Raw genomic sequence first — 16,961 nt, forward strand, 5'->3', positions numbered from 1 at the left:
TACCTTAATTAGATGTTACCTGGCTCCTTGAAATTGGTAATGTCATGGTAGATTCACTCCACTGAGTTCCGTTCCACTAATGTAATCCCATGGAGATTAATGTGTCTCGGTGATGATGTCATAAACAGCTGTCACCTGCATTATCGGGTAATTATGAAGGAAGAACTAGCATGAGTCACCCTGCTCTTCAGTAACTCCGAGCATCCAGGCATTCAGAATTTAGGCTCGATTGCCACTCTCCTAGTTAAATTGGCTGAGAGAGGATTGTTTACAGAACATTCTGATTCTGAGAACGCCGCAGTAGCTTGTTTGGGGTAGCTTTCGTCGAGATGTCCAACCCAGAAATCCAAATGACATATTTGGATTTCTGGGTTGGACATCTCGACGAAAGCTACCCGGGAGAAAAAAAAAACAAGCTACTGTTACGTAAACTACGTGGGAGTTTTTCCTCAGATTTCGCCGCGCTCGCCGTTTCGCTGCCACCGGGACCCGGAGTCTTGCCAGCTCCGTTAAGCCGTGCTCCTCTGTGGCGCGGGGAAGCGCGCCGTGTGAAGAGCGAGGGCTGGCAAGGATCAATTCTGCACATGGAGGCCTGTCCAGTGTTTGCAGAGCAGGATCTCATCGAGACCCTGTTTACAGTGCGTGTGGCACCACTCCTGGTTCCACTGATTCTCCCTCCAAGATGGGACAGCTTGTGCAGTGTGGTGGTTTTGGAACTCAACAGACACACATATAAATCCCTGGGTGAGACTCCACTGCTGTGGGTGGTTGCACCTAATTGCAGGTTTAATCCATTATACATGGATGACACACCCAATGTAATTAATGTTAGGTTCTTCGGATTAGGGCGACTGCTAAAAAACTGAATAGTGCAGCGTCATGTCAAGGTGGATTCCAGCAATAATGCACAGATGTTGCGTGATTGCCTTCTATGGCCAACACAGGGTCACTATCCTTGCTGTGATGGACAGTTGGCCAGATAGCTGATTGGTTGTTTGAATTTTTCTAGGCCACCATATTGGCTGCCTGTAAGTAAATATTCTGATATAGTGGAATTCAGTCATGTATCCGTTTATGACATCGTGTTCAGCTGGACCCTGTAAAGCTGACCACTATAAAGGAGCCCAAAACATTCTTCATAACTAAGACGCTGACGCACTGCAGATCAAAATCAGGAATTAACATCAGAGGCGATTTGCCTTATACCTTTTCATGCACAGCCTTTCCTTTGCACAATACTGGATTTGGATTTTATATTTGGGTGTATGTGCACATGTGCTTGCATGTGTGCTGGACAGCTGTTCATTCAGCTTATATGCAGTGTTATCATTACATGCAGTATTGTAGTCTATGCTTCAAATTGCTGGGTAAATGTAATGGGAAAATGTAAGCGTGTGCATTTGTGTTACATTGAACTCTGCCACTAACACAAATCGAAAGGCCACTGGTTTCCAGTGTCAGAATATTGATTCTACATGAGGACCGACAGCAGGCACCTCAACTAAAAGGTGAACATTCATTAATACCTACTGCAGATCAACCAGGAGAGAAAGGGGCAGTGGCAATTTTTTTTGTCCTCAAGCAGAGAGTATTTAATCCTAATGGGGTTGACATGACAAATCAGCATAGTAAGATAAATAAGATAAATACTTAATTTCCAAGGCAAGCCTAAATGAATGCAAGCCACCCCAAACGCTCCCAGATCTTGAGATTTAATCAAGAAAAGGCTGACATGAATCCTTGGGCGTCCTCACTTTTTATTAGGCAATTAATGATACTGATAATATCATAATGGAATCCTCATCATCACTACTGACTATGAAATTACACACTTAAAATTGATTTTGACACTATTTTGCACAGGTGTTCAGGGTAATTCTCTTTAAAGAAGAGAATCTGATCTTTGACTGGGATTTATCTTTTAATGCATGTTTGACCCAAATTTAGGACGATGGCATAGATAGCTCTGCATATTGTCATGCCTTGTTTCCAGTGGTTTCATCACAAGTTCACATTCGTGCCATTGGACCAGAGCAAATGTCCAACTCCCACATCCTCCTTTTGGTCATCATAACATTTTTGCACCTCCAGCAGCCATCGCTCAGTTGTGAATTACAGCAAAAGGTGTCTGAACATAAATAGCTGGAAGAAGACATTGCTGCTAACACTTAACAGTATGAACTAAAAGTGCAAATGCAAGCCTAACGTCAGGGTTTAACCATCGACAAGCTATAAGAATGAATGTGGTCATACTGAATTATTTAAACTATTGGCCTCACCGTGACTTAACTGGGCCACTGAACTGTACGTGTGCTTCCATCTGATTGGACAAATCACCACTGTGTCCATTAGTATTCCTCTTAATGGTTTTAAACATAGGGTGCTCAGTATTAGTTATATTTAGCATTCATGCCTTTAACATTTCAAGCAGATTACCGTTTCACAGTTGCACATCTTGCACCTCCACGTGCGCATTCACGTGTGACGAACACACGTCATTTTTATGCCTTCGTAAGCTTTTGGTGTCCCACTCGGTTGGAGGACCACCAGAGCTGTGACTTTTTATTCACGGTTTTGATCAGGCCGTCTGTACAGACTGGGAAAGCAGGGAGCTGGTTGAGATCCAGCTTTCCTCAGCCCCCGTCATGTCATTTTGAGCACCATGATGATATGATAAAATGGCACTAGCCCTCTATAGTTTTGAATGCACCCATGATTTCTTATTTGTTCTGACCCCAGCTGATTCAGAGTAGTGTTCAGTGCAGTGGAGGGCCAAAAGGCAACCATTGTTGCTCTCTCCCCAATACCTGAATGCCTGTCGCATAGAGATCAGGGCACCGTAGTTCCTGTTCAAGAAATTACATTACAGTGCTGTGTGTTGAGTGGCCTGAAATGAGTGGCATTGGTTCGGGATAGAGAATTATCTGTGGGTGGACCAATCATTTGGACAGGCAGTTTGGCTTTGTGCCGATGCCAACACAACCAGTGCATAACTGGGGCATTCAAATGCCTCATCACCCAGGGAATCTGGGAAAAGAAATTAGATTAAGGAGGCTTTGCCAGGTTTTTGAGATCAAAACACAAACCTTACATCAGCCTCTGATCTCAGGGCGATTGTCCATACATATCAAATAGGTGACGGATATTGTCATTTCAAAGTATGGGTGAAACATGGGAGAAAATGGGAGATTTTTTATTCAGCACCGGAAAAATACTCAAAATGTTGCACGCTGGCAGCAGCAAATGCTTTTTCTTCTGCCAGTTTAATTATCTGTGTCACAAGTAAGTATTAACAGCAGTGTTTGCTAAATATAATCTCATGTAATCATCTCATAATCATCTCGTGTAGCTCATAAATACCAAAACTCCAGGGCTTCTCTGGGGACTTATTCTTTTCCTGTGTGAGAGCTCTGCATTTGTCTGAAAGATCTGTCCTCACGGTTAGTCCATTTGCAGGACTCCACCTGAAGCCCCTGCAGTCTCCTCCTCCATGATTGGCCGGACAAAACCCTCCCTGACTTTTCCATGGAAGGCAAACGGGAGCACCCCAGCTTCTGACGGCCCGCACCGCCTGACTCCTCGGTAATGCCCGTTCCTGCCCAACAGAAGATGCCGGCCGCGATCCGGGTGCTGCTCCTGGTCGCCCTCTCCAGGGGTGTCCTGGTCTCGCTCGCCGACTCCAGCTTCGCCCGGAAGGAGATCAAGATCGAGGGGGACCTGGTGCTGGGGGGCCTCTTCCCCGTCCACGAGAAGGGCCTGGGCATGGACGAGTGTGGCCGGATCAACGAGGACCGCGGGATCCAGCGCCTGGAGGCCATGCTGTTCGCCATCGACGAGATCAACAGTGACCCCACATTGCTGCCCGGGGTGACGCTGGGGGCGCACATCCTCGACACCTGCTCCAGGGACACCTACGCGCTGGAGCAGTCTCTGGAGTTCGTCAGGGCGTCGCTGACCAAAGTGGACGACACAGAGTTTATCTGCCCCGACGGGTCGTACGCACTCCAGGAAAACACCCCATTGGCCATAGCAGGTGTTATCGGGGGCTCCTACAGCAGCGTCTCTATCCAGGTAACGTCACTTTACCGAGGGAACACCTTTGCAATGCCTGCATGAATGCCCATAGCCTGTATACCTCAGCCCAACAGACTAACTATCCATTCAGATCTTCCCTCTGGCAGTTGAGAGAACATTTTTATTTCCTTGCAAACCCATCCATGCAGGTGCAGAGGCGCAGACAGTGTGGTCGAAGCCTGCTCCATCCCCCACCATCTGCCTCATGTACCTAGTGAGCTCCTGACAGTAGCACGTCATGCTCAGAGGAACAGATATTTGACCTCTGTGAGGTCTGGAGCGTCCTTCAGTGTAGCAGCCCTTCACATATGTTCAAGCAGGAGCAACTGGTCGATACCTGAGAACAGACACAGGGGGGAGGTTCGAGCCCCATGGCAGGCAGGTAGACTCATACGGCCTTGTGGTTGCAAGCAGTTCTTGAACAACTCCTCCTAATCAGTCTGAACGTTGGAATGAAAAGTGTGTTCTGTCCCTGCAGGTAAACTCCATGCAGTATCTAATAAAATTCCCTGTTCTGCAAATGGAACATTCCTCTCCCTTCCCCATAAAAACCAAGCCATGACAACTTCAACACAGATCACTGCGCCCCCAGGAAATGAGCAGCATTATACCTCAAATTCAATATAATGCATTAAATTTACATAAATACATACAATGGCAATGATTGTAACAAATATCATACAACACTGCCAACATAAGACTAACGCTCTGATTGTGACATTCAATGAGTGAGTAATATGGCTGTTTCCAATTTGATCAACCAATATGTTGTGACAAAATACTCCTTTTTGTCACAAGAAAGCTGTTAATTCAAACAAAAAAATTGCATTATAATATAGAAATACATTGTAAGACACAAAACTGTTTCTCCTTGCATTGTAAATTAGTTCCTTTCTGTGAGCATGTTGTTGACAATAGAAACCCTGTGATGTTTACCTTAGTCATTACTGGGGACATGATTTGACACTGTGCATTAATGTCACTCAGTGCAATCTAGGAGGGATGCTCAAGTTGTACTCATATGGATCTTAACACAAAAACACTAAACTGGACATGAGCCCTTAATGCATTAATCAGATATACTAAAATAAAGAAATGTATAATGAGACATTTATATACATTCTCCTTTGTGTGTATATTCTTCATACTTTACTACACTGAATTTAGGTTTAACAGCAAAATAACAAAAAAAGAAGCCTTTTGATCGGACAGATATGCGTATTTTGATGGGTAAAAGTGATCATTACCATGATAGTCCTTGCAACCAAAAGCCAATAATCTCCTCAGATTATAGTTCTAGTAACACATAATAGCACAGCCCTCAAAAGTCTGAACAATAGCAATAGCAAATTCAGGGAGGAAACATGGTGCCGATAACATACCCTGACAGGCAAGGCAAATCACTATTAGATACACTGGAAAAGAAATTGATATTTCATTTTAAAAATATCAGTGAACCAGAGCTGATATTCAATTTTTTCAATTTTCTCAAATATGTAAAACCTTATGCATATACATGACATTTCAGCAATGCAGTGCAAACAATCAAAAAGCCAAAGGAAAAAAAATGAATGTTTGGATCTCCACTGATCCTCCAAACTTTAGCGATTCCTCCTAATGTGCTGCATTTGGTGAGATTTACATGTCTGTCTTCAGCTAGGTAATTTTTTAGAAAACATAAGACCTCTACCAAAGGACTGTAAGTGTTCCTCTTTACCTAGAAACCATTCAAGTTGACCTAATTTTTCCCTTACATGTCTGAATCAAGCAAAGTCAAACATTTTCATGTACCTGTCTTACTGACCAGGGTTGCAAGCATAATTCAAAATCCCAATCCAACATGACTTCATCAATCAGCCCAAAAAAAGACAGAACCGTGATGTTACAAAGCAAAAACAAAAAACTCATTCTCAACAGTGTTTACTTTGGAAAATGCTGAAAAAATACTAGAAAACTGCCAACTGCCTTCTCACAACGAACCTGTCACTAAGGAAATACAAATGACTTTTTCAGCCCAAGAATGAGTCCATCTTGCAGTTGCATTAATTACGTTCAGTTACATTTTCCTTATCTGACACTTCTTTCTGTTCACACCCTAAAGCCTCCTTTAGACTTCCTGTTCCCATTAGCTGAGCTGTAAAAAGTTCTTAAAAGGATGTTAATGTTAAATGTTGAAACAAAAAAAATAATATATGTGTAGTTGTTGACCAGAATTTACATAACTTACATGACAGAAGGGAAGAATAATAAATAGCCTAATTCACTTACTGCATTCCTCACAATGATATCTATTCATTCTTGTAGCTTCAGCACCAGGCATAAATGAAGTAAAACATCAAAGTGCTATATCTAAAGATACAAATATCTCACTGAACTGCCAAGTAGAGATAACATGTTTGAAATTACAGTAAAATATTATAATGCTGGAAAGGATTGTTGTAACATAGGTCAGGTAAGAGTGAGGTGATTCTCTTATTTGAATTTCCCTCCCTTTTAGCTTTATCCTTTCTTACCTTTCTGCTGTGTATTTTAAGGCAAAATGACACAACTTTCTGAGCATGCTGTGTTACACTGGAATTCTAAATTTATTCATACGAAGTAATTTATCCATAAGATCAGAAATGTAAGATTAGTCTTCAGTTACCTTACTGTTCAGGTGGAAATTTCAGCAAACAGCACATTACTCTTAACTTATCTTACTCTGCCTGAGATGCTGCTGAGAATAGGTGGATGAAAGATGCTGAAATACCATCACTTGTTTTGGGACAGTGATGCAAGAGATCCACCTGTCTTACCTCACAATATAAACCATGCTCCCCAAGAGCCTGGCTCCAGGGCTCCCCTTCACTCACACAGAACCAGCTCCTGCAGCATGCAACCTGTGCCCCTGCAAACTGTGGAGTACATGTTGCAATATTTACCAGCTCTGTCTATGTCTCAGCAAGAGTTCCACCACCATTGGTCCAGCTCGCCCATATAAATCTGGCCGCCGGCCAATGGCAGTTTCCCATGCGGTGAAACTGGCCCCAGATTACCGCTGCCTTTATTGCATTGTGTGCCACAGCTTTCTAGTGGCTTCTTGTGAAGGAACTGAAGGAATTTGCATAGTTTTGCATAAAACCTTCTCGCTCCCCCCTCACCACTCCACACAAAAGAGCGCTCCGCCGATCTTTTTTGGAATCCTTAATCTCTTTACTATGCAAGATATTGCTTCTCGCTACTGGAGGACGGCCAAGCAGATTCTGACCTCAGCACACTCTCCCGTAAAATAACCGTTGTTATCCATCATGCGCATTTCTACGCTGACAATTAGTCGTTGTCCTCGTTACAGCGTAGCAGTTGTCTTCCACGGTTCCCCCCCCGAGGCAGCTGTGTTTATGAGAACACTTTTATTTTAACATGTGTGACTGTTTTTTCTTTTCCACCATGCAGCGGAAGGCAACTTCAAGTTATTCAGCATGCAATCAGAATCATGTAAAATTATTAGCCGTTCCACCGCACGCTACGAAAGGCTAATGTCTCATCTTTTTTGTTTATCGGGACGGAGGCTTTTGGTTCAGTGTGCTCTTGCAATGGAAAAATTCATTTCTTTCATTCCTAATTTTCTGTGTCGATGTTTCAATTTCCGAGCATCTCTTAACTGAATAATTGAAGAGTAGCTAATATTCATGCGTGAAACGTGCGATTACACAGAGACTACTCTCACAAGAGGAAAAGTAATAGCAAAGTGCACTGACCAACTATCAGATGGGCTGCCCCTCAGCGGTACAGCCGCGGAGCAAGAGACTGCACCTAGACATCTGCGTCAATGCTACGCAGGAATAATTAAGCCTATCAATTTCACACGGTGCTAATGAGGGTGTATCAGACACTCCGCTGGCGAGCACAGTTAATCTCGCCTCCCTTATCTTATTCTCATCCTGCCAGAAGGGCCACACAGAGACTTCAGCACAGTGCAAGAGAGCTAACTTTCAGCTTCACTGGCATGGCAGTCTCCTTTACGTGCTCACAGCACAATCCAGGAATGCTCCTTTCAGCAATTCTGCAGGTTTACAGAGAAGCATGCTAATGAATCTAATGGTGCTAATAAAACATAATGCAAACTACTCCCTGCTGTCTACAGTCTCTTCAGCTGAGGCTGTTCAAGTCTTGATCACAGAACCATATGCGTCAGGACATAAGCACTGTGGCTGTTACAGCACACAGTGCTTTCTATATAACCCTAGGACACACTGCTTCCACTAGATTTTGAAAAGCAAATATATGTAATATTACTACTTCCTGACTTATCAAAACCAAGCTGTATGCAGGCAAACAGTCCTTTACAGCAGTGTTTCTCAAACCTCTCCTGGAGGACCCCCTGCCCTGCATGTTTTAGATCTCTCCCTGCTCCAACACTGATTCAAATGATCAACTTGTTATGAACTCCTGAAGCTGCTTAATAACAAACTGATCGTTTGAATCAGCTGTGTTGGAGCAGAGAGAGATCTAAAACATGAAGGGCAGGGGGTCCTCCAGGAGAGGGTTGAGAAACACTGCTTTACAGTACCATAGCTGTGATTATGATGTTAATGTTTATTTGGCTGATACCATGACTTGAGGATGTTAGATGCACTGAAAATTCATATGTCATATGAATTTCACGATCTAATGATTTATTGGTCTTGCGCTCTCTCCCCCAGGTTGCCAACTTGCTGCGACTCTTCCAGATCCCTCAGATCAGCTACGCATCCACCAGCGCTAAGCTAAGCGACAAGTCCCGCTACGACTACTTCGCCCGGACAGTCCCGCCCGACTTCTACCAGGCCAAGGCCATGGCGGAGATCCTGCGCTTCTTCAACTGGACGTACGTGTCGACGGTGGCGTCGGAGGGCGACTACGGCGAGACGGGCATCGAGGCCTTCGAGCAAGAGGCCCGCCTGCGCAACATCTGCATCGCCACCTCCGAGAAGGTGGGCCGCTCCAACGCCAAGAAGTCATACGACGCCGTCATCCGCCAGCTGCTTCAGAAGCCCAACGCCCGGGTGGCGGTGCTGTTCATGCGCAGCGATGACGCCCGCGAGCTCCTCGCCGCCGCTGCCCGCCTGAACGCCTCGCTCATCTGGATCGCCAGCGACGGCTGGGGGGCGCAGGAGAGCATCGTCAAGGGCAACGAGCACGTGGCCGACGGCGCCATCACGCTGGAGCTGGCCGCCCACCCCGTCCGGGAGTTCAACCGCTACTTCCAGCGCCTCCACCCCAGCACCAACCTGCGCAACCCCTGGTACAAGGACTTCTGGGAGCAGAAGTTCCAGTGCTCCCTGGGTGGGCCCGGCGGGGACAGGGCGCACAAGCTGTGCGACAGGCACCTGGCGGTCGACAGCTCCAACTTCGAGCCGGAGTCCAAGATCATGTTCGTGATGAACGCGGTGTACGCCATGGCCCACGCCCTGCACAAGATGCAGCGCACGCTGTGCTCCAACACCACGCAGCTGTGCGACGCCATGAAGGCCTTGGACGGGAGGAAGCTGTACAGGGATTACCTCCTCAACATCAACTTCAAGGGTAAGTCATTACACATGGAACATTCACCAGGTACGTGAATCCATGGAACCTTCCCATGCACCATTTAACTGCTGGATTCAGCAGAATCTTCATTTTAATAACTGAATTAGCTGGCAAACTGTAGTGATAAATAAAGCTGTAGTAGTGATAAATAAAATTGTAGTGCCAGTAGCACCTAAACAATGTGATTGGTGATTTCAGCTGCAGATGTCCTGTACTTTGGAATGTCTGGAATGTGAAAGGTGTAAATAATCCAAAATGGCCAGTGTGGGTTTTATACCTCAAGGTATAAAAGGTATGAAAGGTATGAAACATGCATGATTTTGTACTGAAAACCGTGAAGTACAACATGCAGAGTGAAAACCACGCCACGCGCACACGCACACACACACACACACACACACACACACACACACACATCCCCCTCTTAGCTTTTGAGAATGCAGTCCTGAAAGGCAGGGAGAGAGCTGCGGGTCTACAGAGAGAGGGAGAGAGAGAGAGATAGGAGAGAGTGAGTGGAGGAAGCGATGGAGTGGGATGGCATGCGTCAGCAGACGCTTCCCTTTGAAATCCGCCATCCTCATATTTCAAGCAGCGAATCAAAGGCTGCGGGGTGCTGTCTGGAATGATAGCGAGCGAAGCGGTATCCAGCTCACACAAACGGTGTCCGTTTTCATCCGGAGCGAGCCGCGGGGCGGGGAGACCAGGCCAGCGGTCCCTCCGAGGCCTCCTTCGCTCCCTGTAATTGGGACTGCTTTCTCCCCCACTGGTCTCCCGTAGCTACCCATTTTGACCTCTGCTGGATCCCGGTCGAGCTTTTCATCCTTATCTGTCGGCCGAGCTGGCACCTTGATAGACAGCAAAGAATGCAAACAAAGATGCTGAAGGCACGAAGTGAAGTGATTCTTTAATTGTTAGATTATATTGTTGCCTCTGATAGTTGGTTTGAATGTGATGATGATGATGATGATGACGATGATGATGATGATGATGGTGAAGATGGATGATTCACGGGGCAGCGACGGCGGCTCCTCGCTGAGAGTGAACCGGTGACTTGCATCTCTGTTGTTGCTGGTACTGTTTTTGTGAAACCGAAGATTGATGTTGTAAAGCCCTGGGGTCGTTGACTGCCTTTTATCTTTGAAAGGAAAGATCACTGTGGGGTTCTGCTCCTGCAGGGATGACCTTTAGAGCAACAGCATAAATATTTGAACATCTGCAGTTTGTCTGAATAAACAAAGGATTGGGAAAGAGAGAGCAATATTGCTCATATTTCATGGCGATCCATTTCGCTGTCCATCTCTCAGGAGCTCACGTGTGCTGCCTTTGTGCAGTGAAATCCATTACCACCAGGAAACTACAACAACAGTAGTGTAGGGCCAAAGTGTCTTGGTAGTGTGTAAACCGACAGGCTGCATGTTCAAGTCCTGAGTGTTTACACCCTTGAACAAGGTGCTAAACTTTGCATTGCTGCAGCATTGAGCAGATAATATGTCAAATCCAGGTTATGTGATTCGCCCTGGTTAAGGGCGTCTTCTAAGCTAATAAATAATGTAAATGGATGGCAATGATGGAGGAGCGATCGAATATGCGTGGGGTTCACGGCTGGATCCAAATAAGACTTCCGTCTATGCGCTTCCATCTTGGAATGGATTAACAGCAAGTGTGGAGCAGCGCGGTGCATGAGAGAAAAAGGCCTATGCCCACGTTTCTCCTCAAAGATCCCTTTACTGCAGCAGAACCATCTAGCACCGCTACCTCCTGAGATCAACAACCGCAGTGATAAAGAAGATATATGCAATGCCCCTTATCTCAAAGCAAGGCAATGCCTATTGTTTTCTAGTCACAGTTTTCACTGCTACTATCCTGTGTGTCCACACCCAGGCTGTTTCTCAGAGTAATGGAGACACAGTGTAGCTCCTCCAATACGATAGAGGCAGCCGTTATCATAATTATACATTGTAAATCATTGGCACCACCCCATTGGATACCGGGGCCTGTATTCATCAAGTGTCTGAGAAGTAAAAAGCAGCTTCAGGAGTAAAAAAGTCCTACCTCAGAGTAGGCAATGGGAGTTATTTATGAAGCTTCCTACTCCTACTCTCAGCTGTGAGTAAGACCATTTCTCAGAGTTTTTAAGATGTGTGAAATGTTGCAAATGAATGGCAGTGATGACATTTTTCACAGTTCCTCCCATAATGAGGAAATGCCTCATAAATGCAATCATTGAAAGCCATACTGTTGTCATAGCACTGCAGTTTGTGAACATGATCAAGCATCTCATAAATCACATATGCCAACGCGAGTTCACAACTCATAGACAGTGTGCAGAATTGCACAAGCTGTTATGCGACTAGCTTTTTTGGGGCTGTTGCCACATTTATTCATGAAGAACATGAAATCTCCTTTTCCAGCTGCCCACTTCCCATCTCCACAACACTACACGTAATCTTATGAGACCTTTAGACGACGTGAAACATTACATCATTTAGGGCTTTCATATACTACCATGTTATAAATACTGAAATTCAGTGTAAATGTTTTGATATTTTGGCTGTTTTACTTGTGATGTACACCTGCCAGTGGTTACAGATATTGAGGCATCAGTTGTGGTTTTTGGAGCCCTTATCATTGGTTGACATCCTAGTGGAATAAAGTAGTTGTAACATAAACACTTTTTCCCTGTGGCCAAGAAACAAAGATTAAATTACTTTCATTAAATTGGTAAGTGGTGATGTTCTTCTCACAGAAAGAGCAATTATGATGAGGGTTGTTGCGAACAGATACCTTTTGAGCAGCTCTGTGCGAAATATATTTTCTCTCCTGAAAAATGCATGCACATTGTCTTGATGCAGCCACCTGTCAGTAACTCCTAATGGGTTAGACTCCTAAATATGTGCCAAGGTAGGAGGGCTTTTTTGATTGATTTGGCATGTCCAATGCTTTTCCCCCATAGTATCATAGTTGCTGCCCTCTCTTACAGATGTCTCTGCAGTCCCCTCTGACCGTCCAGGAGGGCGGGGCAAACACGTGCCGTTACAACCACGTCTTTACACACTGCAATCCCCAGGCCAAGCTTGCACAGAGGAAGATGCCTCATGCGCAGCTTTTTAAACAGGCAGACTACGGGTGCCTGATTGACCAGCGGGGTTTGCTGGTAAGCAACAGGACAGACGAACCCCTGGCTGACCCGCTTTCCCCCCATATCCCCAGCAGAATGGAACCAATTCGTTCCACTGCTGTGGGCTCAGCAGAGCTGGGATCGAACCTGGGGCTCAGCCTTGCACTGAGTCTAAAGAATCTGGATAAACAGCTTTTACTCTTAAGAGTAAGAGTAGGACTGAACTGACGCACTCAGGACCTATTTCCTGCTCTGAGACGCTTGATGAATGCGGGCCCTGAGCCGCGCCCTGCGTGCGGAGCGAGAGACATAAAAAGCAGCGCTTCACCGCGCTTTGTTCTCGATACACCGAGATGCTCGCTCGCTGAGGAGTCAGCTTGAGATTTGTTATTTTTTCCACAGAATTCTCAGACACCCCCAGCCCACTCACTCTCAGATCCTTCTCTCACCCGCCCCCCTCCCCCTCCCCTTCCCCCTCCTCCTCCTCCTCTTCCCCCGTCTGCTGAAAACGGTCCGGCTCTCTCTCTCGTGGACCTCAGCTCAAATAAACCTGACTTATCCTGCCCCAGCCCCCCCCCCCCAACCCCCCCCCACCTTCTTCCTCACGTTTTCAGCGTTTGTATGTGTAATATTTTTTTGCGCTGCCGCGCTGCCATTGAAACGCTGCAGCAAAAACAGCCCGAGGGAAGTGGGGGGTAGGGAGGCGGGGGTGGCGGGGGTGGTGTATCGAGACAGAGAGCTTAACGGAAAGACGCCGGTGAGAAAACTTAGCCCCCCCTCCCCACTTCCCACCCCCCCATGCTTCAAAAGAAGTCTTCCCGCTCAAAGACTCCAGCAGAGTTCTGGTTTTTTGCTTCAGTCCCCTCCGCAGGTGAAAGGCTTGCGCAGTGTCTTGTTGCAGGATCACATCAGAGTGATGTTAGAAACACAACGGCAAAAGCTCTGTAAAGACAACAGATTCCTCTTTTTTTTCCATCGGTTAGGGTCATAACTTTTCACATCTCTATAACGGTAGGCTTTCTTCACAGCGAAGAGGAACTCGCATATACTGCACAGTGTGGCTGTTACAAAGGGACTTGGTGAAACTTCGACAGTGGGTATCACTTTGCCCAAAAATGAGGAGGTGACTTAAAAATTATCTGAAAAATGAGGATTGGGCTAAAAAAACACCACTGTCAGTTGTGGGAAAAGGGTGTGGTTCTTCAACATCTGCAGCGCAATGATAATATCCCCACCACAGAACTCTGGCTGTGAGACAGTTGGGGCAGACTGACGCTGAGGGACCAGAGATGAGTGTAGCGCGTTAACAAATAAACAACTACAAAGGGTGCCTGTGGGCTTTGGTTTATTTGGCAGATATCTAACGCATTTGATCTGATTACTCGGCTTTTCTGTCAGCCATCCCATCTTTGGAGTGTAGGAGGGCCAAGCGACACAGCAGGTGTCCAGGGTGAGTTGGAATGTTATCTACCACATGCGTCTGGTGGTTTGTGTGTTTTTTTTTTGGGGGGGGGGGGTCAGTGGGTGCAGGGGGGAGAAATATGTGGTGCGCTATATCACCAAATGGATATTCCAAATCTGTTGGCGTACATTCCCAAGAAGAAATTTGTATTTAATTTTTTTATTTATTTAGATTTCTTTAAGAGCTACTCTGTAGACATGATACCCACAGTGACTGGCCTTAATATTTTTCTTGACATTTTACAGTGCCATCTTTATTACGAATTCTGTTTCTTCTGGCTAACATTTCAATATTCTAAACATACATATACTGCAGTGTGGTCACTATGTTTCTGAGATTTGTTCTACTGCTAGCAATAAACCAAGACAGCATTTCCTGACCTAGTACATGTTATGATTGAATGATGGGCCAGTCAAATCTCAGAATTTCTGCACATGTGGACACACACACATACACACACACATAGTGCTTCTTCATTGAGGCACTGCCCGATTATCTTGAAACTCACAACACTAGCAGCAGACAATAATACCATTATATACAATGGTTTTCACTGACCACATGGTGGTGCTGTGCAGTATGCATAAATAAGCAAAAATTTTTGGCTTGAATGTTTCAATTTGGACCAAACTTCTGGACAGAATTCTTCAGGATCGCTGTTCACATTAGTACAGAGAATGTATCCCTGCTTGGCCACATGGCAGTACCATGCCATGTTCAGAAAGTAGCAGTGTTTCTGCTATCAGCTATATGTTTTATTTTTCCCCCTTATTTCTTTGTTTTAAGTTTTTTAACTTTTTTCTTTCCTCTTCCTTTTTCACTGTTCTTATCATATATAATTCATCTTTTTGTCTGTGCGTTTGTAAATAAAGAAAAAAAGAAAAAACGACTGTAGTAACTACCAAATATTTGAAAACTTACATCCACTTTGGCAAGTGAGTAGTATCAGGAAGTTTATCAAGACACTGTACATCTGCGGATGATACAAAGATTTACACAAATAATGTTTACATGTCTGATTGCACAGTATATTTCATGGTGTTTATTGGGGTATCCCATCTGATTTTCACACACCACTGCCTCTTTTCTGCCTGCCACACTGTAGCTCTCAGAATATACAAGCTGAACCCAGCTGATACAAAGTATTAGAGTTGACCAGCAATGGAATCACCCACAAATGATGCGAAACAATAATTAAATCTCAGCCTAGATTCTCTGGAGGTGAATTTTTAGACAGATCATTTGCCTAATACATTTAACAGTTTGCTCCGTATGTAACATCTGCACATATTTAAGACAAAGGCAGGATTGAAACCTGACTGTGAAGCAATACAAAAGATCTGCACATGGGAGTTAGAGGAAAACATACAGTAACACATCTTAGCTACAATTATTCTATGGACAGAATTAGATCATTTGCATCTTAAGAAGGATGTATATTTCTTGTAACTGTATGCTTAGCATTAGCCCTTGAATGCAATATCTGCACGCGAGCACTGGGGCATTTGTTGAATACAGCACTTCGGGGGAGAGGGTGTGGGTGGAGGGGGGGGGGGGGTACTGTTTATTTTACAAATCAGCACTGTTATTATGCAAGCTATGGAGAAAATCACAGCACATAAACAAACAGAGGGAAACCAAGGAATGACAAGATCAGCTCTTTACTCATGCGACAGAATATTTTAACAGATGGGAGCCTCTCCGTCATCTAATAACAGCTGAAGGTGACTCGGCTTTCTGTGTTGTGAGGACAACGCACATGTCTAAGCCTTAACACAAATTTCACACAAATTTCAGACAGGACAATGCTGTTGGTCGCCTGCTGAATTTGAAATGGGGAAAGGGTGCGAGTGTTCAGTGCACTCCTCCTGTGTCCCATTCGCTCTTTCCGTGTCCCCATGTCCCTCTTTCTATATTTGTGACAAGCTGTCTCACTGTGCTCCTCCTTGCTCTGCCTCTTCCTGTCTTCCTTCTCCAAACCATATTGCTCCGAACCAACAGAAAAATTCTGCTTTAATAGCTGAAAAACAGTACGGCAACAACAAAACCAGCTAACACCACAACTCAGAAGCAGAAACACGTGCATATCCGCTCTTAGTGACAGACATTTAAAATGTCGTTTCACTCTAAATTTAAATTCAACAGCATGTACATGAAAACCTCTGCCTCTCAGAATTCTCATGTTATGACCCTCTCAGCGGTCTCATGGTCGGTTTGTTTGTGTGTAATCCTTTTGTACTAAACTTTTGATTTATTTTGATTTATCTTTTGATTTATTGATACTGTATCAAGAGTTCATGGGGTGTGCACTCTATGCTTCTGGTCAGTGCCAGCTTTGTATGACATACATGATACTTTTCCATGGACATAAGCATAAATTAGGAGAGAACATTGTTAGTTTACTGTAACATTTCCTGTTGTCTTGCAATGTGAACAGGCCTATATGAGAGGGTTTGTAGTTGTAGTGATCTATGAAAATTCAGTAGTGAATTTGTGAAAAGCATATCGCTTACAGAAAGCAACAACTGCTCTCTTTAGTGGGGTTAAAAAACAGGAAGATGCATAGTGATTAGGATGTGCTGCACTACACCATTGAGGCTTGGGCACAATCAACATTTGTCCTAAGCTTTGACTCACCGTTAGTCACACACAAGTGTCACTGTTTTCAGTACAAACAGTTTTTTTCTCGTTCGTTTTTGCAATCGCTGATCTTTTCAAACCGTGTTTGTGAAGACAGAAAACAAATGCTTGCGTTTAATT

The 16,961-nt window shown here is 44.8% G+C and overlaps 1 protein-coding gene across 5 annotated transcripts in view; it reads left to right on the plus strand.

The window, feature by feature from the left end:
* LOC118770075 (metabotropic glutamate receptor 3-like) overlaps window positions 1-16,961 on the plus strand; it is a 45,542-nt gene that overhangs the window by 15,836 nt on the left and 12,745 nt on the right. For 4 of the 5 annotated variants that reach the window (XM_036517490.1, XM_036517492.1, XM_036517494.1 and 1 more), the window contains exons 3-4: window positions 3,457-4,071; window positions 8,757-9,618. In XM_036517490.1, coding sequence (XP_036373383.1) covers window positions 3,586-4,071; window positions 8,757-9,618 — 1,348 coding nt within the window. In that variant the 5' untranslated portion in view covers window positions 3,457-3,585. Of the gene's footprint in view, window positions 1-3,445; window positions 4,072-8,756; window positions 9,619-16,961 lie in introns of all 5 variants that reach the window. The other variant, XM_036517491.1, reaches the window with a different exon arrangement.

Source organism: Megalops cyprinoides, chromosome 23, assembly GCF_013368585.1.
Source record: "Megalops cyprinoides isolate fMegCyp1 chromosome 23, fMegCyp1.pri, whole genome shotgun sequence".
Lineage (NCBI taxonomy): Eukaryota > Metazoa > Chordata > Actinopteri > Elopiformes > Megalopidae > Megalops > Megalops cyprinoides.